Source organism: Microcebus murinus, chromosome 4 (assembly GCF_040939455.1).
Source record: "Microcebus murinus isolate Inina chromosome 4, M.murinus_Inina_mat1.0, whole genome shotgun sequence".
Classification (NCBI taxonomy): domain Eukaryota; kingdom Metazoa; phylum Chordata; class Mammalia; order Primates; family Cheirogaleidae; genus Microcebus; species Microcebus murinus.
In genome coordinates, this window is record NC_134107.1 from 53,054,044 (window position 1) to 53,080,862 (window position 26,819).

General features: G+C 51.5%; 2 protein-coding genes across 9 annotated transcripts in view; one reads left to right on the top strand and one right to left on the bottom strand.

Annotated features, from left to right (window-relative positions):
• RIC3 (RIC3 acetylcholine receptor chaperone) overlaps positions 1-3,744 on the top strand; it is a 56,172-nt gene extending 52,428 nt beyond the window's left edge. For 4 of the 5 annotated variants that reach the window (XM_012783953.3, XM_076002209.1, XM_076002208.1 and 1 more), the window contains one exon: positions 77-2,024. In XM_012783953.3, coding sequence (XP_012639407.2) covers positions 77-516 — 440 coding nt within the window. In that variant the 3' untranslated portion in view covers positions 517-2,024. Of the gene's footprint in view, positions 1-76; positions 2,025-3,660 lie in introns of those variants that run through there. The other variant, XR_012918969.1, reaches the window with a different exon arrangement.
• A 779-nt stretch (positions 3,745-4,523) lies between these two features.
• The window catches only part of TUB (TUB bipartite transcription factor), an 85,263-nt gene continuing 62,967 nt past the window's right edge, over positions 4,524-26,819 (bottom strand). For 2 of the 4 annotated variants that reach the window (XM_076002204.1, XM_076002205.1), the window contains exons 2-12: positions 20,683-20,734; positions 20,145-20,307; positions 16,379-16,522; positions 14,947-15,114; positions 13,799-13,920; positions 13,180-13,377; positions 12,784-12,896; positions 11,791-11,908; positions 10,144-10,242; positions 9,775-9,946; positions 4,524-9,277 (exon numbers count right to left, since the gene is read on the bottom strand). In XM_076002204.1, the coding sequence (XP_075858319.1) occupies positions 9,144-9,277; positions 9,775-9,946; positions 10,144-10,242; positions 11,791-11,908; positions 12,784-12,896; positions 13,180-13,377; positions 13,799-13,920; positions 14,947-15,114; positions 16,379-16,522; positions 20,145-20,307; positions 20,683-20,734 (1,483 nt within the window). In that variant the 3' untranslated portion in view covers positions 4,524-9,143. The remainder of the gene's footprint in view (positions 9,278-9,774; positions 9,947-10,143; positions 10,243-11,790; positions 11,909-12,783; positions 12,897-13,179; positions 13,378-13,798; positions 13,921-14,946; positions 15,115-16,378; positions 16,523-20,144; positions 20,308-20,682; positions 20,735-26,819) is intronic. The other 2 variants (XM_076002206.1, XM_076002207.1) reach the window with 1 other exon arrangement.

The window sequence follows — 26,819 nt, forward strand, 5'->3', positions numbered from 1 at the left end:
AGAATCCTCTTTGAGCCTGACACTCTTATTTTTTGAAGAGACATTCTTTGTAAGACTGTGCTACTTTTCTCTCTAGGTTACCCCGAAGAAACTTATCCAATTTATGACCTTTCAGACTGTATCAAGCATAGGCAAGAAACCATCTTGGTGGATTACCCTGACCCAAGCGAGCCTTCTGCTGAAGAAATAGCTGAAAGAATGGGAGTGATAGAAGAGGAAGAATCCGACCATTTGGGTTGGCAAAGTCTGCCCACTGACACCAGAGCCCAGGAAGATAATTCTGTTACCTTATGTGACCCAAAGCCAGAAACAGGTTCCTGCTGTTTTCATGAAGAAGAGGATCCCGCTGTCTTGGCAGAGAATGCTGGATTTAATGCAGATAGCTACCACGAGCAAGAGGAAACCACCAAAGAAGAGTGGCCCCAAGACTTTAGAGTTGAAGGGTTGGGCCTCAATGTTGATCAAGTATATACAGGTAGCATGTTGAGGAAGCGTAACCCCCAGGGTTTAGAGTGAAAACAGCCAGTCTTGTGAAGTATTCATTACTCTAGTCCCAAGGTAACCCTTCTCTCCTCAGATTTCCTCCTTGGCCCTGTACTACTTTGTGTTCAAATGTCATAGCTATCAGGCCAACACCATGGATATGATGTACCTTTCCTGGTACTCACACACCTGTCACCATGTAACACATGGACAATAGTGTGAACACATGACAGCTTCGCTCTTTCTCTTTTTGCTTTCCCCCATCCGAGAAGTTGATCCATTTGAATAATTATGTTTGGTCTGTAGCAATTTCAGGTGGGACCACTCAGGGCAAAGGTCTGACTCTTCCTGCTAGGTGAACAGATGGTTTACCTGTGAATGAACTCAGCTTACAGATGATGACGACTTAAGGTTGCAAGAGTGAAGATTTCAGATGCCAAGATGCCTTATTCTTTGGGCCTTGAGCAGGTTAGTGGTCCCTGGTGGGAGAAGTGGACATTTTATTTGTGGGGATGAAGGGCCCAGAGTAGGTGTAAGACTATGCTGTCTGAACTAAAGCCCTTCCTCCTAGTGAGGGTCTTCCGAGGAGCACTGATGCTATCTCTGACATCCTTTCTCCAGAGTAGTGAAGATTCCCATTAACCTGAGAATGAGTCCAGAGGCCTGTTTGGGGACTATTTTGCTCTGATTGCCTAGATCTCTAGCTTTCTTTATCCTTGTTCTGGTTAACAGAACTGCCAAACCCAGAAGTACCTTTGCATCTCTGGTTTTTAGTGGCCAGAGGAAGCTTTAGATAGAGACTTTAGTCCCTGCCCTGCAGAGCCAAAATTTGAAGCTGTTGGAACTGCAGACCTTCCCAAGGTTGTCCTGCCATGAGGAACTCAGAGGGCCAGGGAGCCAGCAATAGGGGAGAGGACCTATATACTTATGGGAAATTTGTTTTCACAACCACATGAATTGAAACAGAAATGACAACTGAGCTGGTATACAGTAGGGACGTTGCAGAATACATCTGTTGGAGAGAACCAATATATTAGTGCCCAGGAGAAAAGACCATATGTTCTTTATTCAGCTATTTGGGTCTTTTGAGAGAGCTGGAGAAAGTAGCGCATGTAGATTAGGACTGGGAGGATTTTGACCAAACTAAAGGCCTATTCTCCTAAATTGTCAGCTGTCATGCATCTTCTTAAGATGGTATCCATAATTCTCTCTAACATGAAGGGTGTGTGAATTCAGAGTTTACACATAAGACCTGAGAGTTTGAAGAGAGCACGTTCCCAAGGACATTCCCTGTCATGAAATGTTAAAAACTGAAAAATTAAGAAATTATGTAACGGTAGATAAGGCTTTTAGAGTTCCATTGTATGTGGCATGAGTAAGATGCCAAGAAAATAGTTAAAATCACACATATAAGCATACAGATTGCTGTACAGATCATATTAAGATAATCTGTTAGCCACTACTATGCATTTGGTTAATTGAACTACAGAGAAAAGTCATTGAAGATCGAGTCTATAGAAAGTATATCTCTGTGTAGAACATTTGATTTACATTGTAAAGAATGCAGTTTAAAATGTACTGAAGACAAACTAGATACAATGTACACTAAAGGTAAAAAATAACATAGGTGCTCTTTATTGTTTTCATACATTGTTTTCTGTGTTATTTCCCTTCATTCACCATGAGGGATTGATTTATGAGGAAAGCCCTGAGTTTCTGTTTCAATTTTCTTTCTTTTTCCTTATTAGAGATAAGTACTTCTGTTGCCATCTTGTGTATTTGTTCGTTTATTCATTTAGCAGACAGCTACTAAGTGCTAGGCACTAGGAACAGAAGGCTCAATTTCTACTCTCAAAAAACTCAATTTAACATGGGAGCCTGACAGATTAATGAACCATGAACTATAAGAGAGCTCAAGATTGTAAATTCTGCTGGCAGAGAAATGTAGGTCATGCTCTGTCCCTGTGTATTTGTAGCTTTTGAATCTTGGGTCAGCTTCTTAACTGGTCTGAGCCTTGGCTTCCTCAACTGTAAAGTATGGATAACGAAAGTCCAGGTCTCATAGGGTTGTTGTAAGGATTAAATAAGTACAGGTGAAACAGCATTGGTTCTAGCACATGATAACCACTCATTAAGTGGTAGCTGTTTTACTTTTGTTATACAAGGATCTATCCTGTAATTGAGATGTGGACCCAAAACTACAGGAGCATGAAGGAAGGAGATTATTCTTGTCAGAGTACTTCCAAGAAACTTCACAAAAGTGGTAGCCTTGAGGCATGCTAAGAACTTCTCTGGCTAGAGAAGTTGGCAGTAAGAGTAGGGATGGAAAAAGCAGTGGGGTGTGAAAGTACATAGATGTTCAAGTGTTTTGATGAGGCTGGTATGTAAAGTGTTTCATAACCACTCTGTTTTGAATGTTAGTCTTTGGAAAAAGTTGACATATGGCAATAGTTCCTGCTAGAAGTACTAAGCTCTTCTTGCTCTAGCTCTTGGTTGGATTGTATATCAGGAATATAGATATATTTTTATATATCAGGAATTTTGATATACATTTCAATCATTTAGGATTTAGACAGTCCTTTTTGGATTTTCTAAAATGATTTTATCTTTCAGGGATGACCGTTGTACATATAACCCAGGGTGACCAAAATGAACTGGTTTTTGTTGCCATGGGTATTCTTTCTTGTGGTCTTCATTTCTCAGAACTAAGGCGCTGTGAACTTGATCAGTCCCTTGATCTTTGGGCACTGTGGCAGAGTACACAGAAGGACAGCTGGCTTAGGAAATAACTGCATCATTTGGGACCATGCTTGGTAAATCAGGTGGATGATCTAGCCAGGAGATCCCCTTTCCTGGTCACAAAAGGAGGGCATCTCATTTTAGTTCTATGACTAATGGCGTGTGAACTGCAGAAGCTAGGCCCAGGGCGGTGTGCTGAGGAGCAGAGACATGTTTGTCCTGTAAAAGCAATGGCTTGTGAGAACTATACACACTGTGCCTTCTATGGCTTGGGTGATCAAATAAGGTCCAAACTTGAACACTTTGGAAAAAGGGAGACTTAATTATGCCAAGATAATAGGCAAAAACTACCCTGGACATATGGTCACCCTGCCATGGCCATTTACAATTTTCCTTCAACCTGATGACTAAACAAACAAAACCCTTTTTCCTTTTTAGAATATCCTGCACATGCTATTTCCCATGGAGGCTACAAGAGGTAGGCCTTGGTTCAGGTAAGAAATGTTCTTGGTCACATCAGAACTCTAGATCTGGGGCAGACCCTCCTAATTAGACTGTTCATATACCAAAGAAAAATTTAGTATTTCAGCTATTGAGCAATATTGAGAAAAAAACATGAATGACACATCTATGACTTTGCCTTAACCACTAACCTTTCTAAAATGCACTTTTTCTCCATTTTTTATACAAATAGGACAAATTTCTCCTCAGAGTACCAGTTTCCTCATTTATACCTGCCTTACAGGGGTGTTAGAATTAAGATACTGTTTATAAAGTGTCTATCCCAGGGGGTGAAGCACAGGAAGTGTGCTTGGTGACAGTGTCATCAGCAGCACCATCACTTTGTCATCAAAATGTCATCCTGTGCTACTGGTTATCACACTTGACACCCTCTAAGGTTACTCTGCAAAATAGCCCTGGGCCATTCCTGGTAGTCTCTGGGTGACTTTACTTGTAACCTCTTCCCTCTGGATTGGACCATTAGCTTTCATGTCCTCTTCCAACTGCAGCCTCCCTTCCTCTTGGCTTCAGATCTGCCACAGGCTGAAAAAAAGATTCTCAAGCATGTTTAAGTCCTTAAATCAAGGCCCAAGGAATCAAGTGGCTGAGTCTTCGTGTTTTATCTGCCAGTTGAGTCTTTTCCACCTTTTTTAGCTCTACAGTGCTTTTCTGTTCCTAAAAGCCAGGTCCACATGGAGATACTTCACCACCTACCCACCTGAGGCTCCTAGGAAACGTAGAAAAAAAACTTTTGGGAAAGAGACATGGTTTTGTCTTGTTATGAAAAAAGTACACAGAAGCGTTGAAACAATTCAAGTTTAATTTGTTGAGATATGCCGTACTTAGACAAACACTAAATTCTACAACATACATAATGTCAACATGGGAAAATACCATTTGTCATTGCACATACCAATAAATAAATACATTTGCTCCAGAATACCAAAGAGTTATTCAAAAAGTCACTTAATAAAAGCACAGTTTTGCAAATTTGTCTAAAACTCCAGATAATTTTGAACAAAAATAAAATGTCTGACCACTCCAAAATAGGAAAAGACAATCTTGTGCAAATAGACATACACATTCTAGGCATTATGAAAAGTGGCTAAATGTGTGTGTTCCCAGCAAGAGAAACGTCACCCATCCTGACCAAGTCCCCTTTGTTGCCAAATGCAGGATTAAAGAGGCCAGAGTTGGGCTTCCCTTTCTAAGTCGCCCTCTAGGAAACTCTGGATCTCAGCCTCATCTCCAACTCTGCCTGGACCTTAAGAGGGGAGGGAGGGACAAGAGCACAGAGGAGGAGAGGGCTGTGATGTCTTTCTTAGGAAAGAAAAAAGGCACAGTGATGAGCTAGAAAAGGTAGTGATGAAAGAAAGGATTAACTTTCATTCACCTGAATCCTATAGCAAGCTTTGACAAGCCAACATCTTCATCTTGCAGTCAAGAAAACAGACCTGAAGCTGTTACATGTTTTGTTCAAAATCACAAGCTACTAAGTACAGTAGTGCTTTCTGTAAGACCAACTTGCTTCTTCACTTGGTTGGAAAATTTAAAAACCAAACCTGTCCCCATACTTCTGCCCCTACCCCCATATCCTGAGGTGACTGATAATTGCAAACTAGAGGCACATAAGGACAGGTTACCATAAACACAAACAGGAGCCCATCCGTTGGCCTGTTCCTGGGGGCTACAACAGGCCTACAAGACAAGGCCCAGGGCAGTGTAGAGTCCCAGTTCTGGGCCCTGACTGCAGGACAGTCCGGCCCCAGTCACAGGGCACTGCAAGAAAGCAGACTCACTCAGCTATCTGGAAAAGTATGTGCTGGGGGCCACCTGGCATCCTGAAGTCACACAGGGATATTACCGCTTGGGCAAGAAATTAGAAGAGAAGGCCAATGTTACAGCAGTAAGGGAACACCCAGAAGCCCATCTAGGAAATGGAATTTGTGCTTGCATAACAGAGCCACAGACACAGCTATCCTAGCATCTCCCCTCACTGCAGGCTCCATTGTGAGCAAAGCATAGACATTTCCATTTAACCCCTCTTGCTTGTTAAATTCAGAACTTTAGAGATAAATGCCCTGCTATTTTCAGAATCAAGAAAAACTTCTGTTTTGTTACCGTGTTTGTCATTGAAGGAGGCAAGCTCCACAACTTCTCTCCTAGCCTGTGATTATCACAATCCCTGGCTTCTAACACCTGTCCTCATCTTGGGTCTGGACCTTACATGTCCTCTGAACTAGTGTCGTGATTTTTAAGGCACATTCACTAGAATACGTTCAAATTCATTCAAAAGCATACATGCAACATACCAATTTCTTCAGGGAATGCAGAGTGGCAAGCGAAAAACTTAACTTTCTTAGATGGTGTCCTCTTGCTCAGAACCCTGGGAGAAAGAGCTGGTCATTTCCCAGGTATACTTCTGTTCCAAAAGCATGAAATGAATGGACAAAATCCACAAGTGATCGTGACTACATCCTTATTCCTTTCCTACTCATCCTTAGAATTATGATCATTAGAAACCTCAGTTCATTATTTGCTGATTGCCCTTTTCCCCAAATACACAGACACGCAGACAGACACAGACGGACACAGAGCACCTTGGAGCCAGAAGGAAAGAAAAAGCTAGACTTGGAGAAGAGTAGGGGAAATGAACTTCACCGCTCTGCAAAAGAACTGTTTTGGTGCAGAGGGTGTAGAGTTGGTTTGGGGTATGGCCCCAGAAGGAGTCACAGACCCAGGAGCAGTAACAGAAAAGCTGCCTAAGACCCCAGCTGTCCAACACCCTTAGGGCTTGCTCATTCCATCTTCAATACACCTGCCCAATCAAGGACTATCTGGACAGTGTGTGCAACAGGCAATAACTCTTACTGTGGGAGAGGCTAAACCCAGGTGGTCTCCAGGGGCCCTGGCAGCTTTATGAGTTCTTGGGCCCATGGCCGGGGCCAGCAGTCATGAAAAACCAGCATCACCAGGAGTGCAGTCTTAAGAGCAGACCTCGGAAGGCTGGGTCTCAAACAGTTGATTCAGCTGCTCTTGCTTGTCATTCAATGCCCAGCAGAGGTTTTGGCTGCTGAGATTACCCTTCTCTGTACCCAGGCTAGAAAGCTCAGCTCACATTTCCTGACCCTACCAAAATATCCACCCAACTCCTCCTCTATACTAAAGGAGAAAAGACACAGAGTTTTCCATTGTGCTTCTGATTTTTCTACTCTGCCTCCAGGGTCTCCCCTCTCACTAGAATCCAGAACCAGCTTGTTCTACATTAAAATCATAGACCCAGAGAATTAGCTTGACCAGACTTTAGAGATCATCCAGTTTCCATCTCAAATGTCACCATGCTGTTCTCATCTCAAAGTCATGGAAGGAGGAGCTAAACTAGAGCTGTAGAAATGAGGATGGCACCACAATATTTCACCAGCCCTGGCACAGAAAATTCCAGTGCCCTGTAGAAACTAGAACATGTTAACAAACGCTAGTCACTGGAGGGGCCTCTCTTGGATGTACGGCTGAGGTGTGGGCAGATCCTGCTAGAACAGGTATACCTTGCTTTAAGCATTCAATATAGGAAAACCTAGATTGAAAAAAAAAAAAGCATACTACTTCCACTTAAGTCAAAACAACTCTTTCACCTGTAGAGCATCACTATCATGTTTAAAGTATGACCTTCATTTTTTGAAAAAATTAGTTTCTACTTAGCCTTTCCAGGCATGTCTACTCTAAAGCAAGGTACAAGCCCTGTGTGCTTTCCACTGATTTCAGCTCTCCATCTGGGCAAGAAGCCTCTGCCGGGGTAAATGACAAATGAGCAAGAGCTTGAGCATAGAGTTCCCAAGCCCGAAAGGAGGACAGTGCTGTCCAAAGAGAAGTAGCAGTGGCAGTGGAAGGAGTGATCAGGCCCAGCCCCAGAACATTCACACTTGCTGTATCACGCCCAGCCAGAGAAATGTGCAAGAGCTTCCTTGCGGAGGGGCCAGGTATGGCCAAACCTGATCAGACTAAGGTGCAAAAACCCAGACACTTTTCAACAGGGAACTGCCTGGTTTCCTTCTGGAATGGTTTCACTCTTATACATCAACTCAGACGTCTCTAAGTCTCTAGAATGGGAGGAAGTGGGGAGGGCATGCAGAATGGGCTTGAGAAGACCAGAGAACCAAAGATACTAGTTTCTTGGGGGACAGTGGGAACAAAGAAATCAGTGGAATTTGAGGTTCTGAACTCTGCCACTAACCAGCTAGGTGACCTAGGGCAAGTCCCATTTTCTGAGTGTGATTTACCTAAAGCAATGAGGTTGTACCAGTTGATCCCTAAGGGTCCTGTCACCTCTGATCTCTTGTGGTTCTAAAATATCTGCTCTTCTCACTTTGTCCCATTCCCTCCCAAGAAGAATCACACACAGAAGCCCTAACCAACCACAATTTGGCTAACAGCAGTGGGAGCTGGGTCTTTTGGAGAGATTCTTCCTGGAGCACACCATGGTTTGGGAATGGTGCTTTGCCAGCAAGAACGCCAGTCCTGCCTAGCTGTGTGCAGTCGGGCTGGTGAACTGGACCCCGTCTACATTTTCTGGGGGTTGTGCTGGGGCTGCTCAGCAGAGAGCTCCTGGGGCAGTTGACAGGGCTACCAGGACAACCCTGATCCAGGGAGCCTGTTCGTGCACTTTTCTACATGCTGAGCCTGTGTCCGGCAGGCCTCATTCACTAAGACATTTGGCCTTGAGAGCACAGAGAAAACCTGGAGAAATCAAATTAGCTAGAACCGTAGGCCACCAGCTGATTCCCACAGCCACAGATAGCCAGGCCCTGCAATCCTGGCAAAGTCCTGCCACTCACCTGTCCATACCACCCTCCTAACTTCTCTCAGGCCTAGCTGGGGCCTTCTGAAGTTGGAGGGTTGTCTGCAGCTTTAAGGGCCAGGTTTAGCCACCAAGCCCTTTGCTATGTAAAGTTGATGTGCCCTTTGCACACACACATTCACTGTGCCCCTACCTGTTGGGGTACCCGTCGTCATCTGATTCCTGGGCTGAGAGGCTGGCCGGGCCCCGGCAGCCCTGCATTGTGCTTCCTTTCCTGCCATACCTCTTTCGGCCTTCCCAGCTGAAGAAGTTGCTCAGCTTGGCAAACACGACTGCAGCCCAGTACTAACCCAAGAGTGGGGGGTGTGTTGATCTTGGGGCACAGAAAGAATTACTTTCGTCCCTTCACACCCACCCACCCACCCACTCCCTGCTGCTCCCCTGCCTCGGCAGCAGAGGCAGAGGAGTCAGTTCCTGGCTGGCTGGGCCAAGGAGCCCGCTAAGGGCCAAAGCTTCATCTGGCAGAAGGCCTATGTACAGAGGGTAGGCAGGGCTGTCTCCACAGGCAGGCAGGCAGGCAAGCTCCGCTCCAGGCTGGGCAACCCCAGAGGGCTCAAGGTGGCCTCTACTCGCAGGCCAGCTTGCTGTCAAAGCTGGACAGGGCAATGGCAAAGGCCTGCAGCGCACACAGTGGGTAGTTGTAATCCATGGTGAACACGTCCTCTGCTACCCGGCCAAACTGCATCACGATGTAGTCCGCTGGGGCCAGGCACAGGCATGGACAGAGAGAAACAAAAGGACAGAGCAGGAATGGTGGAGACAAGGAAGAACAGACAGACACCCAAACCACAAGAGGGAAGAAAAAGCAAGAAGCAGAGATGCCAAGGGAATTCCGAAGGAGGTAAAACAAACGTCAGTTGGGAAAAGTGGCAGGAGAGAGCCAGCAGATGACAGAGGAGAAAGTGAGATGCATACAAACACCAGGAGACAGAGAAAAGAAGGAAAAATTCATTTAAAGGCTGTTCCCATGCCTGAGACTCTGCTGAGTACATAGAATCTAGGGCCAGGGCTCTAAAGAAGGTTCTTCCAAGGCCTCCCAGTCATTATGGTTAGAAAGATCTTTACATTTAATCTAAGCCATACAGCTCATATCCTTAGACTCTGGCCAGTGTGGGCAGGGCTAGGTGAGCTGAACCCTAAGCTAAGGGCCCCAGGTATCATGTGGACAGTAATGAGTAGGGGCAAAAACAACTCACGGTCATTGCCATGGATGATCTGGAAGTTCTTCACGGAGGCCTGCGTGACGCGCCCATGGAAGTTGAGTACGTAGGACTGCGTGTCGTCATTCCACACAGGTGTCTTGTTCTGTAGCTCGATTATACTCTCGGTGTTCTTATTCTGCCAGCGTGCTAGCAGTGTCTCATGCTCCTGGAAGGGCAGCCTCATCTGAGCCTGGCCCAGGCCTTGGCACCATGACCACCCCAAAGAGGGATCTGTCCCCAGAAATGGGGGTCCTTAGATTTCCCTACACCTCCATATAAACACACCAGCTAGAGTTTTGGCCTCAGCAGCTCACACATGGACTACACTGATGGGGAAGGGGAGAGGGAGAGGCAGAGACTCACGTTGCGGGGGCGGATAGACACTCTCTCGTGAACCATGTTCATGCCTGGGACAATCACGCTCATCTTCCGAGGCCCCTTAAAGCCTAAGACATTTGTCTCCTGGGAAACAGAGAGAAAACTCAGCTGAGGAGTCCACTTACCTACTGGAGGGAAAAGGGAAGGTGTCTACCATCTCCACCTCGAAGTCTAATAGGCATCTGTAAACTCCATATGTCCAGAATTGAACTCTGGAATCTCGACTTTGCCAAAACTAGTTCTTCCTGTAGCCTTCCTTGCTTCTGTTAAAAGCAACTCACTACTTCCATTTGTTCAAGGAAATTACTTAGAACCATACTTGACTCTTCTCTTTCATACGTTACTTATCCATCAGCAATTTCTGTCAGCTCTACTTTTGGATTACACCCAGAATTCCAGCACCTTTGCCGCCGCCATCTCTCCCTGGGAACACTGTAGCAGCCTTTAACTGGACTCCTTATTTCTGTCCTTGGTCGCCTGCCCCTCCTCCCATCATTTGTCCTCACCCAGCATCAAGTGGTCCTGTTGGGTCAGACTGTCTTCCCCTTCTGTTCAAAACCCCAATGGCTCCCCAGCTTGCTCGGGGTGAAAGGTGGAGATGCAACTCTCCCTGCCAGGCCTCACGTGGTAAGGCCCCACTGCCACTCTCTCCTCACCCCCTACCCTCTCATGCGCTCGTTCCTCCTTCGTGCCAGGCTCTGTGTCCCCCAGACATGTCCAGGGCTGGCTTTCACTTCTTTCTGGACTTTACTCAAGAGCCACTTCTGTGAGGCCCTCCCTGCCATCCTCCCTACAGTCTCACACACGTTGACATTTCATATCCCCTCTGCCCTGCTTTTTCTTCTTAGCATTTATCAAGAACATACTTATTCACTTATGTATCTGTTTTATAGCTTGTCTATTATACTAGGGCCTTAAGTTCCATAAAGGTGTAACATGTTCACTACTACATTGTAGTGCCCAAACAGTACCTGGAAGATAGTTGGGCTCAGGAAGTAAAGACTCAGGCTGCCTTCCCCAAACTGACCAGCAGGTGGCACCATGGGATCATATAAAAGAGCTGTGGAGTCCCAATAGCCTCCAAGAAGTGCCAATGCCCAGGTTGATGGGACAATCATCCTTCATTTTAAAAATGAAGACACTGCTGTTCAAAGAGGTAGAGTAAGCCCATGTATTTAGATTCTATTTATGTTCAGTTATGAACTGCGTGACATTGGCAAGTGACCCAACTTCTGAGCTTCAGTTTCCTCATATATAAAGAAAATAGATCGGTTGAGCATTTGGTGAGATGATATGCAGAAGGCCTTGTAATCCACGTAGGACCTGGCACACAGGATGATTTGGAAATGCACAGAAGAGAACCTAAGCCTGCCTCCTGTCCAGGAGACTCCTGGGCTAGACTGCAGTTCCCAGAACTCCCCAGGCAGATGGCCAGCTGTGGTCTGAGCTCTGAAGACAGAAGGAAAGGGCCAGAGCCCCTGTCCCAATCAAGGGTCACTCCACCAAGGGCAGATCCTCTCCATACATCCTAGTCCACCCACCAAGATAGATGGGCTGGCCCCCAGTTCAGGGAGCAAGTCCCAGGTTTCATGTCTAACTCGGAGACCAGAGACTCAGGAACCCAGGACTCACGTAGCACACAGCTGCCAGCTCCTGGCGCAAGGTCCCACTTTCCACAGTAGAGGATGAGGCCTTCTGAGGGTTGACTCCATTGTCATAAACAGTGAACTTGGTGCCCATCAGGTTGGACCTGAAGGCAAGGCACAATCAGTACAGGGTCATGCACTGTCTGTCCTAGGGCAGGGAACAGCTCAGAGTCTGTCCTATGAGGTGCCTGCAAAGCATTCTGGGCTGGGCAGGAGCAGACGTGGGGGCACATTGCTCACTGAATCCACATCTTTGAAGGTACTTCATGGGCAGGAGGCCTAAACTTTCTGAGTTCACTCAAAGGGTATCCAAGTTCAGTAAGGGCAATTCAGGGAGGTAAATTGGGATTCCACAGGTTTCGCTGGGGAACAGGGGTGTTCCCCTCAGGAAGGTGAGCAAGCAGAATGGCGTCTGTGAAGACTGTAGCACCCCATGGAGAACGTATGAGATCTCCTCTGTCCCATCCAGCCCCATCTCCAGCTTTAGCTCCTTACCTCTCACCTCTAGTGATGCTCCCCAAGTCTGGTAACTCTGTTCCTCAGCAAACCCCACCTCCCTCTTGAGGCCTCACAGCTTTCCTGCCTCTCTCCCTCCTCCTGCCCCCAAGATTGCTGCCACTCTCTTGTGCAAGGGCTCACTCAGCCCTGCTCCTTGGCACTGACCATGCAGCCAAGGCAGCTCCTTCCATGGTGGCCTGCATCACCAATGACATCTGGGGGTTGATCCATCATGCTTGATGGGCCTGTACCCACCTGCCTGGGAGCAGCTTAGGGTAGGGTGTGAAAGGCCCTTCTCCAAGTCTGGCTCTAGGCTGGGCAAAGATCTGGGCCTATGGTTGGGTCTGATGAAGAGAGTGGATCCTGACACAGGATCTAATCCTGGCCTAGATCTACTTCAGGGACAGGAGGTGCCCTCTACAGAGAGGCTGCCCCCGCCCCTCCCCACACCCCCGCCTGCTTCCTGGGGGAGATCTGGTACCGCAGTTTCCCGATGTAGCTGTCCCCTCCACGAGACAAGTCTGTTGGGTCCACAGAGATGAGGTAATTAGAAGTTTTACTCTTCTTTCTCTTCCTTCCCGCCAGGAGGAACACCTTGGGGAGTGGAGCAAGGTCATGTTCCAGACCCGGGCTCTGGTCCACACACAATCATGGTGCTGTGCACACACACATTCACTCTCGTGTCAGCTCTCAAACACATACGTGTGCACACACACAACTGTACTGGCAAACACAAAGGTATGCGATGACTGGGCACAGAGGCTGTTTCTTTGGAGTACTGAGAGGTCCATGTTGGATCTGAGGCTTTCAGTCACATTCTAGGCCTGCAGGACCTCAAGCCTGCCTCAATGAAAATGCATGCCCAAACCAACCTCACCTTCTTCCCATCCTCACGGTCCAGGTGCAGGAAGTAGGTGGGGTACATGCCCCGGTCCATCCCCTTCTTGTCCCTCGTGATGCGGCATTTGATGGTAATGCCCTGCGGGGCTGGCCTCAGCGCAAACTCCTCAAGATCCTGGACCTCAACATCTGCTGGTTGCTCTGGGGCTGTGGGGCTGGGGGCTGAGGCTGCCTCCTATGGGGAGAGAGGAGCCGGGACCCTGAGCAGCCAAACTACTGATCTGGGATCCAAATCTACCTCCTGTTGTGGTGGTGGTGGGAGACAGGGCAGGAGCCTTGGGGTCCGGAGCTATCTTCCCAGCCCTTCCCTCTCCTCAGTCCCTAGGGGTGGACATGGGGCATGGGAAGGGCCTCAGAGGTCATCCTTTCCAACTGCAGCTCTCCTCAGCCCCTTGGCCTGGCTGAAGATATAAGGAGGGAGGGTAGAAGGGCAGAATCGCCCAGCCAGAGACAGTCTTGACAAGCATCTGGGTCCAGCCCTGGCCCCTGGAAGGCCAGCTCCCCATCGTTTCACACACACCCCACCTCCAGTTTGGACGCACAGTCCTCTGCATGCGGCCATCTCACCCTGCTGTGGATAAAGGCTCCTCACTCACCCTCGTGGACTTCTTGCTAGTAGCAGAGCTGGGGCGAGTGTTGCTATTTAACTGGGAGGAGCTGGAACTGTTCTCATCCTCATCCTCCTCTTCCTCTTCAAAGCTCATGCTGCTGGAGATGCCTGGGCCAAGCAGAGAACAAGAAAGGGTAAACAAGGAGAAGTTTGCCCCTGAGACACAGGTAGTCACATAGAGACTCAGGTTCACAGATCCAGACACACTTAGACACACACATACAATCACATGTATACTCCCACACATGTCCACATATAAATAAGGACACACATTCTCTCAGGTACACACACGAGCCGGGGCTGGTCACATCCTCAGGATACATCCCCACCAACCAACCACCCAGTTTCAGCTCAGTCCTTGCATCAGCCCCTCCTGACAGTCGTATCGCCACTGTCTCCTGTTTCAGGCCTGCACTGAGCTCACCCCCTGCACCAGGGACCTCCACTTCTCATCCTGGGCCTACAAGAGGCCCTGGCTGACACAGGCCATGGACTCTGCCAGGGAACAGGCCTTGGCCCCTTACTCAGCCTGATGTATGGGGCCCACTGACCCCTCGTGTTTCCCCCAGCCTGCCCTGAGCTGCCATCTCAGCTGTTCTGCCCCCTGCCCTCCCCTAATTGGAATGCCACCACTATCCCCAAGTTGTCTCCAGGAACCCATCCTTGATTAGATTCCCCACAATGTGTGTGGCACTGTCAGACTTTGCCTTCTGCCACCCTGCACCAGGGGGTCCCCAGGGCAGAGCTCATGGTGGGGAAATTGGGCAGTTGGTTTTCAGGGAGGTCCTGCTCCCCCTTGCTCAGCAGACATACGGGGAGCTTTTACTAAGGAGTGGAAGGGAAAGCAAATCTGCCCCCAAACCTGGTCCTCCCAGGAGGCAGGAGATGAAGGTGTGGGGAGACGGGGCTGGGCTGTGTGCTGGTTACCCCACAGTTGACACTTCTTTCCCTTAACTTTGCCTTATCAGGGGTCCTTGCCTCTAAATTTCTCATTTGTCTCCAAGTGTGCCCCCCACCCCACACGGCCAGGGAAGGCTGGAACACACACAGGAAGGCCATGCTCCCGGGGAAAGGAGCATCTGAGAACCTGGGGCTGAGCTTTGCGGGGTGTCATTGGGCCCCCACGGGGCTCACCCTTCCTCTGCATCGTGGCACGGAGATCCTGCCCGCTGGGCTGAGCGCCCCCACCAGCTGCCGTCTCCCCTGCGTCCTGGGCGTGGTCCGACTGGCCCACAGTCAGGATCTGCACCGCACCTTGGGCCTCGGACTTGTCTTCTGCCAGTGCTACTGGCCCGCTGGTGCCTGCAGGCCACGGACACTCCTGAGTTACATCCAGGAGGAGAGAGGGCCTGGATTCTCAGACATCCATGAAGGGGGTGAGGGAAGAGTGGGGAGACCCTCTGCAAAACTTTATTTGCAAAATTGACTTTTTAAAAAACTAACAACTGCTGTCAGCTGGTTAACGACTGGTAAGCTATTACAGGTGTAGACTTCATTTCTTCTGCTTGTCCCCCATATTAATTGCTCAGGATTGGTTTGAAATAACCCACACCCTCAAGGCAGATGGTAGCCATCTACAGAACCAACTGCATGGTGGGAAAAACAAGACGGAGAACAAGAATTGATCCGGACCATAGCTGAGGTCGACAATCAGTCACAGACGTGGCCAGCTACGAGTTATCCACGCTGGTGTTTTCTCTTCACAAACACACATACACACACGGTAACTCACACACACCATGAAGAACATACGGGGGTCCCTTGTGAAAGAGTGTGGTTGGCACACACTCGCCTTCCCGCGTGAAGATCTCCCATCCCAAGTCCACCTCTCTGCCTGAGTTGCCACAGAGCTTCAGTGACAGAAGCAAGGCCTGGTCCACACAAGTGGCAGCCACCTTCTTGCCTGCCTGCCGAGCGAGCTATGCGCCCAGAGGGCTGCCGCCAGCCCCAGAAGCCATGGATCCCAACACATCACTGCCCAACCATGACACAGTGGCTTGGGAATCACTGCCTATGAACAAGGCTTGGTTGAGGAAACAGGGTGTCTAATCAGGAGACAGGACTCAGGGCAGGGGCCACCATCACTGTCACTGATCTCTAGGGATCTCTCCTAGAGAGAAAGGAGCAGAGGTACAGACTGGTCTGTGGCCCAGAGGGTGGAATCAGGACCGTTGTGAGGAGGAGCTGGCGGCGAGTGCTGTGCAAGGATGGGGCAGGCTGCTGGGGGGCAGCAAGCCCCCACTGAAGGGAATGTCCTCGCCCAGGCTGGGGGAGACGTGGGAGGGGTCAGGATAGAGGGTGCTCAGGCAAGGTAGGGTGGGAGGGGAGGATGGTCCCAGGCCACAGCTGAGCTGGACTTCACTTCCTGGCAGTGTGGTGGCCCTCCCCACACCCACAGGCAAGCCCCGCACACGATGAGTTAGACAAGAGCTGTGAGCAGGCTGAGCGGGGACCCCGAATGCCAGTCTGTCTTCACCGAGGTTGCTCGCCCCGTCCCGCACCTTGAAGTCAGCAGAGGCCATGCCTGCTGGGGAGGGCTGTGGAGAAGGCAAGAAGGCAGGCTAACCTTTGTGCTTTCCCTTCTTCTCCTTCCTAGAGGCCCCCCCCTGGCCCCCTGCTGTGGCTGCTGCCTTGGTTCTCTTGGCTGAGGCTGGTGCTGTTGGGTGGGTGGCTCCCAGCTGCACATTGGTGAGTGAGTCGGCCTCTTGAACTGCTCAGGAGATGACCCAAGACACAGAGAAAGAAAGAGAGAAATGGGCACTGGGTGAGACCAGAGCTCCCATCTGAACAGTTCCCAACACAGCATTTCCCACCCCTTCCACCCACACTTATTCCCTAAGCCCCACTGGGGCCCCTGTACCCACTCCTGGGCCCAGAAACAGGCCCACACATCTACCAGGTAAAGGTTCCGGGAAGCAGGTGGCACCCCTGCCTAGCACAATCCAGTCGACAGCCAGGCCAAAACCAATCGGCCAAGAAGCAGAGAACTCAGAGCTCTGGGCTAGCAAACTGGTCTGAGCCTGCGCAGAGAGGGTGTCCATGAGGATGTGGGTCATTGAAGATGGGTGAGGGAGGCTGCTTCTTACTGAAGAGACCGCAACCAGGGCGAGCACTCCAGAGAGCCTGCGCCTGAGACCCTCAGGGGATGGGCCATGGGAGCCCTGGGTGTAGGGGCACCCCAAGGAAGAACAATTCTGGGATACACAGAGCTACACACACCAACAGCGAGGTTGCAGAAGGGTCACAGCTGGTGGCCTCCAAATTCTCCAGCAGAATTGCTCAGAATCCTTGAATGGTTTCTGAATGTTCTCAAGGTGAAGGCCAATGTTCCCTCCCTTCCCCTTGGCCTAACTGCGCACTCCACCTCTGGAGCACCAAGCATCCCAGCCACGCCAGGTTCCTTCAGTGCCGTGCATGCACCGGCTCCCTGTGCCACAGGGCCCTTGCTCTAGCTGTTCCTGCCGCCTGCACTGCCCTCCCTATGCGACTAACTCCTACTCATCCTGCGGAGCTCAGCTCAGGTGTCACTTCCTGAGGGCAGCTGTCCTTGACTCCCTTGTTGGAGCACTCACGGAGCCTGGCTTCTTGCCACAAAGCACACCTGTGACCATCTGCTGAACACACTCCCCACCTAGACCATAAGGTCCATGAAAGCAAAGCCTACACCCAGTTGTGCTCACCTGCGACCATTATACAGCGTTAGTCCCTGATCCAGAGCCTAGCGCCTAATAGGCCCTCAGTAAATATTTAAGAAATGAATGAATGTGTAACATGAATGAGCACAGCCAATAGGTCAAAAGCTTTACCGGGATAAACTGTCAGTTCTAATGTATGTCAGACTCCCTCAATTTCCTCTTGGAGTGATCGCCCTGCATTTAACACCAAGGGCCAGCAGAGGGCAGAGCAGGAGGCAGCTAACGCCGTGGGTGGGGCTGGGTGGTCTCAGGCACACCCGTTCCAGGCCTGCCAGCCAGGTGCTCAGCCGCTTCCCCAGGGCTCTGTCCACCGCTGGGAGCTGGACAAAGACTGGGCCCAGGAAGCTGTGTGCACCTGCAGAGGCCAAATGTCCTCTGTGGGGAAGGCCCAGGCTGGTCTGGAATTTCAGCAGGGAACAGCAATCAGCCGATTTTGGACGCTGGAATACATCATGGCACCTTCAATTTTCAAAACCCTAAGACAGAGAATTTACCCCATTTTATAGTGGAGGAAATGACCTAGAGAGGGTAAGTGACTTGCCCAGTCACAGGTGAGCAGGTAAAACTGGTTATGCACAGCCAGAAACTGTCTTCTGACTTCAGTCCTGCACTCTCCCCAGAGGTGCCACTTCTCTTGCCACAGTCTTTCTATTATTTTTTATTATTTTATTTTATTTTATTTTAAGAAAAGAAAAGAAAGAAAGGAAAGAAATAAAGCAAGGAAGGGAAGGGGGAGGAAAGGAAAGGAAGAAAAGACGCCACAGTCTTTCTGATGGCCTGGCAGCGCCTGGCACATAGCTGCTGCTCAAGAAATACCTGCCAAAATGACTGCCCATTGGTGACCTCAAGATGGTGGCCTCTGGCACAAACCAGCAGGCCCCAAAGTGCTGGACGCAGCTCCCACCCCATATGCAGTCTCGATCCACCAGGCGTCAGGCTCGGCAGAGACGGGGCGGTGATGCCACATAGCAGCAGGCCAGGCTCCATGGAACCCAGAACAGGCTGCCTTCCCTGCAGGGCACACTGTCACCCGGGACAGTACTCAGAGAGGAAGTGGGGGAGGTGGCTGCCAGAAAAGGGGGGACCAGGGCCTATTCTGTGAGGAGCTGCTGGGGCTGCCTCTCCTAGACAGCTGGGCTGAGGTCCCTGTCCCCCTGTACTGACGGTCCTCTTGGGTGGAGTACAGACATACTAGGTGTGGCCCAGGGTGAGGAACTGAGACACACGCAGGGGAATGACCATGAAGGAGCTTATCAAGGAGGCACGTAATATGGTAGAAAGGCCACTTAGAGTCTGGCAGGCCTGAGTGCCAATCCAGTCCTGCTGCTCACCCCTTGGAGCCTGTGTCCTTAAGGAGCAAGGGAGGGCGACGAGTTAATGTGAGGACAAGTTACATGAGGATGAAAGGCGCTAATGCAGGTAAAGCACCTGGCACTGTGCTCGCCACTGGCAAGTGCCCGATGACAGCCCGTATTAAAGGAACTAAGTGGGTCTCCTCAGAGGGTAGGAGGCACCCAGGGGACTGAGCTTGCAGAGTGTGCCAAGCCACAAACCGGGTGCTAGGTGAACGAGACTCAGTCACTGCCTTCCAAGGCACAGGCAAGGGGGCCGGGGAGCTAAGGGCCGGTTAGTGGAACCGAGAACCCGAAACACCACGGGAAAGGGGTGGGCCAGCAGTTAAAGAACAAGGTCAGCACCCAAGACGAGGCGACTCCTAGCAGCTCAACGTGGCTGGAGGCTCCAGGTCACAGAGGGGCCACGGAAGAGGGGAGTGTCATGGCTGCGTAGGCTCTTCCGAACTGAACTGCGAGGGCCCGATGCCTGCAACCTCCCTGGCATTACTCCTTGATGAAGTGGCCACCTGGATTACTAGCACCAGCAGGGGGCAGAGGAGACTGAATCTGAATCCCTCTTTCAAGCTCAGAGACCAACCCTCAGTCTGGCCTGGGTACCCTCACCCTAACCTAAGCAGGAGGGAGCAACCTGAGAGCAGGAATGCAACGAATGAGGTGGCAAGATGAGCTGCAGAGAACCCCTCCAGGTGGCTCTGCTGAGAATTGGAGTGTGTGAGGATGGGAGCCGGAGGCTGCAGGTCACTACAGCTCTAAGGAGTCAGGAGCCAGGGACAGGGACGTGCAGGTCAGATTGAGGGTGCAGGGAATTCAGGGAGGGAGAAAATGGGTGTTTGTCCTCAGAGACGCCAGGTGGCATGAGGCAGGATGGTAAGACAGATTCCTCTCAGGAGGTGGTTTGCCGGCGGGGAACAGGCTGTCTACTCTTAGCAGCTGCCTCCTGCCCTCGGTGAAATGCTCCAGATAGAAACCTGGACTTTTGAACTCCTGGATCCAGACAAGTTTAGCCTCTGACCCCAGCACCTGACTCAGGTGACAGCTTGAGCACACGCAGGAGCCCAAGGCCACAGGTCCCAGCTTCCCTCCATCTGCCCCACTCAGCTGTGCAGCTGGGTTCAAGCCACACTCAGCCTAGGGACAGGCACACCCTGACAGGGCCAGCCTCTCCCCTGCCCCGGTAGGCAGCAAGTCCCTGAGGGGCTCCCCAAAGCAGTGCCAGGATATAGAGCTACTATGCCGGGCTCTCCCCAGGCTGGCTGTCCCTGGGGTGGCAGGCAGGGTGTACCTTGGTAGCTGGTGCTGCCGCTGCTGCTGAGGTAGGACTCCACCAAGGGGGCCTGCTCCTCCGACTGCCGGGCCCGCCGGCTCCGGGGCCGCCCATCCGCGTTGGCCTGCACCATCAGGGGCTCCTGGCGTTTCTTCTTCTGCTTCTGCTCCAGCAGGGCCCGCTGGGGAGGCACAGGGCAGGCACAGAGAGTGGCTGACGCACCGCCTCCATCAGGAGGAACCGGCTTCCAGACCGGACCAGAGACAGTGTTGGTTTGGCTGGGTTCTAGAGGTTGCACCGGGGTCCACAGCCCACTCGGGGCCAAGGCTCTGTGTCCTTGGCACCCTGAAACATGGCAGGATCACAGCACAGACATTCAGCCCTTCACCTGTGGTGGTCACCCTGGCTGCCCGCTGGGCAGGAACCCCGTGTACTGGGGCAGTTAATGCTGAGCTGGTGAAGGAGGGTGTACCTCTCCTCTTCCAGGTGCAGCCCCTTTCCCCATCAGACAGGATCACCCAGGGAAGAGGGCCAGCCCAGCCCCAACCTCACTCACCTGCCGATCGAGCTTCTGCTGCCTCAGGTTGCTGCCCTCGTCATCTAAGACACTGCAGAGGGAGAGAGGGTTATTTGGGGCCTGCTGGCGAGGTGCCGGGATGTAGCCTAGAGCTGTGGTCCCCAAACCCCGGGCTGCAAAGCTATGCCACCCTCACCCCTGGGGAAAAATTGTCTTCCACGAAATCAGTCCCTAGTGCCAAAAAGTCTGAGGACCACTGGCCTAGAGCCCGCCCCAAGCACATCTGGGTCCCTTGAACTCCTCCCATCATGGCTCCTGGGATTCGCTGAACCCAAATGGTAAAGGGAGGAAGGGTGAGGGCTGCCACCGCTTGAGCTTGAGCCTCCACTTTGGGAGTTTAACTCTTACAAGGATCCCCACTGCCCCAGGGACGTCCCAGCTGGCCTGGCTGCAGTAAGTACAGGATAAAACTTTCCCATCAGATCCCTGAGCAGGGCCAGGCTTGACTGAAATCCAGGAAACCCATCCAGAGGCATCAGTCGCAAGCTAGGCCCAACGCCGGCCAGGCTTCAATCCAGGGGCCTGCTCCTACGGCGATCTCCGCTTTCCACTCCTTTCCATCATTTCTGGAGGAGGCTGAGTCCTCCAGGGCAGACCCTGTCTCCACCCATTCAGAGCAAATGCCTGGCTTTCCAGGTGGGCAGAGTGGAGGTGTTAACACTTCCCACTCCCCTTCCCCACTTAAAGAGGACAGAGAGTCCTCCTCATTTGGGAGAGTGACGCTAAGAGACCAACCAGTCCCTCAGCACAGGGTGGACAGAACCCAGCAGTGCGCAGCCCCGCAACCAGCCACCAGGCCTTCCCTGGCCACACACATGGCACAGGCGGCACAGGGGACATCGAATCCTTCAACCCCACACGTCTTGGAACAGGCAGCCTCATCTAACCCAGACTGGCCCTGCCTCCCAGGAAGGCAGAGCACAAGTAAGGAGCTAATATTGATAACTCAAACCTCTTAGCTTTCTTGCTAGCACAAGACACACACACGAGTGCTAGGCCCAAATTCTATAAAAGCTAAGGTCAGGACAGCTGCATGGGGTGAAGGTGGAGCCTGAGGATCTGAGCTCTGGGAAGCCCCAGGCAGCCCTGGCCCAGTTGGGCTGGAGCTGCCCCTGAGCCAGACCTGCATGGGGACGCCTGCACAGGCACGCCTGAGTGCATTCGATCTGCTGAGGCTATACGGATGTGTGCACGTGTATCTCGTGTGTGCACACACGCATGCAGACTCCTATTTGAGAAGTGGATGTGCTTGTGTGAAGGTGAAAACAGTCTGCGTGCAAGGGAGGAAGATGAGGTCCAATCAGCCGAGGACAAGGCGATGCCATCTCCACCCACTACTGACAGCCAGCCCTTTCTAGCTGGAACAATCGTTGAGCTACATGTCCCTTAATCTACTTGTATCTCTGAGGGAGCCAGCCAGAGGGCGGAACGAAGTCCCCATATTGCAGACCACCCACCCCTGCCTTCACATACCCACCCCCTCGGTCACAACCTGTGAGGATTATGCATCTATTTAACAGGCAGCTGTCCTACCCACTTGACATCTGGGAAAGCCTTTCCTGGTACCCATGGCCTAATCTTCACATCAGAGGGGCTCCAACTGTGATTTGGGGCTGTGTATAAAACAGCCTCACTCACCAAACCCTCAGCTGCTGTGCGCAGGAGAAAACACTGCTCAATAGACGTACTCCTAAGCCTCAGCCTTCCTGAACCAGCCCACATGACTAGGAGGGCACAGCTGCTTTTTGGGCCTCCCTGAGGGCACTGCCAAGACCAGAGGATGGAACCTCCTCCCTAAAAACTCGAGCTGGCTGAGATGGTAAACTTCCCCTCGTGGAAGGCGCACACCACAGGCCTGAAGGCTGCAGCGAGACTTCTGAAGAAAGGGTTCAGGCACCAGGGCAAGCAAGATGCCCGAGGGCCCTGCCAGGCCCGAGAGGCTGCACCTCTCCACTGTCTCAGCAGCTAAGTCACCAGCCTGACTGAAAAGCGCAAAGCATCTGCTCTAACTTCACAGCATCAGACCCAAACCCCATCGTCCACCACGAGCAGTGATACTCTCCACTTCAGGACATGATGAAAAATGCAGTCTGGGCTGTGCACAAGGGCACCCAGCTGACGGGAACAATGGGGTCTGAGATGCAGCTGCGCTCTGCTTGCCGTGCAAACCTCACAGCCGCGTGCGAGTGGCCTGCCCACAGGACTCTCTGCGCGGCCTCCACTGTGAAAGTGCTAGCTTCCCTTTGTGCCAGCCAGAGAGGCTGCTTCACAACTTACTGGATGTCACAGAGGGCAGTGCCAGGGACAGGGCAGTCATCTGGGCCATCCCCAGCATTGGGCTTGACTGAGCAGGACAAAGAAAATGCCTCCCATGGTGCTGATGCCGCTATCTAGAGTCATCTAGAAAAGGAGACTGAGAGGTAAGGCTCACATCTGCAAAGCCACCTCCAGAAATGTGGGGTCACAGTGGCTGCTCAACTGAAGAAAGATGTTTTTCCAGCCATGGCAGCCTTGCAGCCCGGCCCCCCCTAATGCCCTTACCCATCAAGGGGGTCATTTTCCTACCACAGGCCACTGTCCCACTGCTGTGGACCTTCTAGTTATGCCAGGGGCAAGGAGGCTGCTTTCCACGAAAAAAAAAAAAAAATCACTTCCTCTTCCTCTGTCCCCACCTCCACTTCCTGATGGGGAAGCATGATAAGGTGCCACAGGCTTTAGTGACACTGATTACCGGGTAAGATTACAGGCAGGAAGGACTTAACCACTAGCCTTCAGAGAACGAGGGATGAACACAAGCACCAGGCTTCTGGAAAGAGATTCCAGAAACCTCAGACATCCCACAAGTACCTAGAGAGCCACTACCCTGGATCACCACCGGGCATGCTCCAGTGCACAACAGGAAAGGAGTGCGCAGGGGGGCAGCTGGGGGAAAGCAACACGTGCCTGGCTGAGCCAGACCCCTCCCTCCAGGAGGGCCTATGATAAATCCTCCAAAATAAGGAGGCTCCGAGTGGCCTGACAGGTGGAGTAGAGCAGGCTCCTGGTAATGGGCAGTCTTTCTAGCAGAGCTGAGAGGGTACGAGGTGGACCACATTGAAGTGACAAGCTTGTACTTAGTAGGTGTTCCTGGCCAATGACAATGTATCTATGCATGCAACAACTCTCCCTGGTGAATAACAAGGAATTCCGAGCAAACGGCAGCTGCTGTGCAGAACAATGACAACAAGGATGGCTGTCTCCAGGGAGAGAGGAACCAACTGCTCTCCTCACTTCCTCAGCAGGCCCAGCCTCTCTCCACCCCCACCCAGATGGCCCTGCCTACCGGTCCACTCTCATACCATTCCTAGGGCATCTTCCTTCCTCACCGACACTTCCGCAGGCTGCCTCTTTCTGATGGGCTTCTTCTAGGCTGCACTGAGCACTAACCACGCAAGGAGACAGTAATGGCTTTTTAATGACTCCTGCTCCAATTATGGAATAACTGCCAAGCCCAGGCTGCCAGCTGCAGCCCCGCCAGGAGACTCGGACAGGAGACAGAGCACTGATGGATGGGTCTTCCAGCTGACCCTGGCGGCTCTTTCATCATGGTCACCTCCTGCCAGGGGCCAGACAGGGAGGCCCAGGAACGCACCAGCCACTGGCTCACGAGGGTCAGAGAAACCCAGTCTGCTGTGTGCACCAATGCATCCGCCCTGCCCAGGGTCAACAAGGTGGCAGCTTCACTTCCTGGGAAGCAAGCCCCTCTATAGCCACTCACTTCCCCCGGGTTACTTCACAGAGATCCGGGGAGTGACCCACAAGTGACAATAAGGGGACGGGGGCACAGGAACACTCCTCCTGTGGGCTGGAAAAGCCAGACACAGCCAATGTATTAGGAAGCTTGTTTCCCTCTCTCTTCTTAGACTCCACCTTATATGCTCCAGCTAATTCACCAGCGCTAACTAGAGGCCCAGGGGCCAGGACAACCTAGGGACAGACCCAACCATCTGGACACACTCTCCATACCCACTTCACCCTCCCTTCTTCCTGCCCTCGTTCTTTGCCCTCAGTCACAATGGCAGCTGCCCCAGCTGAACCCTGGAAATCAGAGAAGCGGGCTGTCAGGAGAAGAAAGGCCACCCAGGGTGTGCCCGACGCCAGACCCCCGGCAAGTCCAAATCAGTGGCTCCCGCCTAGCAGTTCACTGGAACATGGCGGGAAGGTGGGCAGCTCCAGAGGGAAGAGGATCACACTGTTCACAGGAGCTCCAGCTCCCAGGATGAGCCATCGCCAGTCCTGCCAGCGGTGCCCAAACTTACAGGCCACATTAAAATTACTAAGGGCACTAAGCCCTGAAGTGGTTAATTCAGGACTGCTGTGGAACATCCCAGAATCGGCCCCACCTTGCTCTCTCGTCTTTAAAGCAAGTGCCACAGGTGACTCTAATGCTCAGCCATGCACGTGGGACCACGAGCCACAGCTGATGATCTCTAAGGATCATTGGGGAGCTCTTCCAAGGCAACTTTATCCTGTGGGGCTAGAAAAGCCAAGTAGCCACAGGTGAAGTGGCAGCCCACGTGTCCAGAGCACCTCTGGGCTGAAGCCAGCAGCAGAACAGAACGGGTCGGGAGCCTTGCTGCATCAGCAGGCACACTGCTCTTCAGAAAGCAAAGCGAGGAAGTGGTGGGAGCATCCTAACAAGAGCCAAGAGGAGAGGGAACCCAGAGACGTGCTTGCTCAACCCAAGGAAAAACTTTCTAACAGTACAGCCATCTGACGGAGAGCTGTCTGCTAGGGACGCTACAGGAGTCATTCACACGGAGTACCAGGGAGCCTGCAAGGACCCCTCCAGCTGGAAATTCTCCCTCTGTCACCTAGAACTGTGCTTTTCAAGCAGTGCTCCAGGAAGCCGCAGGGTGCCAAGAGAGCACTATATCCCTCAGGTGTGCTGAGAATCCAGGCCTGGGGCCAGGAAAGCCAAGGAAACTCAAGAGGCTACCTGGAGATGCCGCTTGGATTCAAAGAGATGGACATCTTGTCTATACTGGATCACACAGGAGATACAGCCAGAACCAGATAAGGTCCTTGCTCTCAAGGAGTTTATGACCTGGTGAGGGAAACTCCAGGCAATGGCCTCAGGACCATGCAGACAAGAGCACTGAGGACAAGAAAAGGCATCAGCGCCCCCCCCCCCCCAAAGGTCCTCCAATACACCTGCGGGCCTTCCTGACTCTCAAAGCTCCACCTACAACTTATAAAAGGTAAAGTCATGCACTGAGCATGTAACCTTTCTCAAGAATACAGGTAAAGAGAAACTGGCAGAAATGGATATTAGTAGAAAAAAATTAAAAGGAAGAAGGGATTCCAGTTGTTAGATTTTATAGACTAAATAGCTCCCTTCTAAGTCAGAATGTAAGATTAACCCATGATCATTATAAACTGCGCCAAAATTACCCTTAAGAAGATTATCACCAACTATTACTTCTTCAAAGAAAATGAGCTGAGCACAGGGAATGCAAAGTGTAACCATCACAGAGGGGCTAAAATCCCCATCAGCAGAGCTAGCAAGAAGTCAGCCAACCCCTCTCCCCCAAACCCATTTTCACATTCCAGTTCTGGCATGCTGTGACATTAGGGAAACTTCATGCCAGTCAGAGCACGTGCATGAGTGCCGCCCCCACCCCCCATCTGCAAGTAAAATGCCTTGTCTGTCTTCTGCCCCAGTTTTCTGTGATCAGACTGGCATGTGGCTTTGACTGCAATCAGCAGCCCAGTGAATGCCAGAGGCAATTTGAATCGCCTTCTCTTAGCCCAGGTCTCCCATTTTAGAAGTCTGCACCCCAAGTCCAATGCTTTCCCAGAAAGACTTCAGCAGGGCAGGACAGGAGGGATCGTGGCAACTTCTGCCTACAGTCCACCTCCAGCTAGACACCTCCCTGCAATAGAACAAGAAGGCAGGGTGACACAGAGATGGGGAAATCAAGCAGAACAGGGCCACAAGTGTGCCATGCTACTCCTCTGGGCTAGGCTTCCAGGGTGGCAGGATTCTGTGCCACAGGGCTGAGTGTGTGGGCCCAGAAAAGAAACTGGGGAGGGGCGCAGCGGATGGTAGTTGGGCCTGGGCTGGGCCAAGTGCC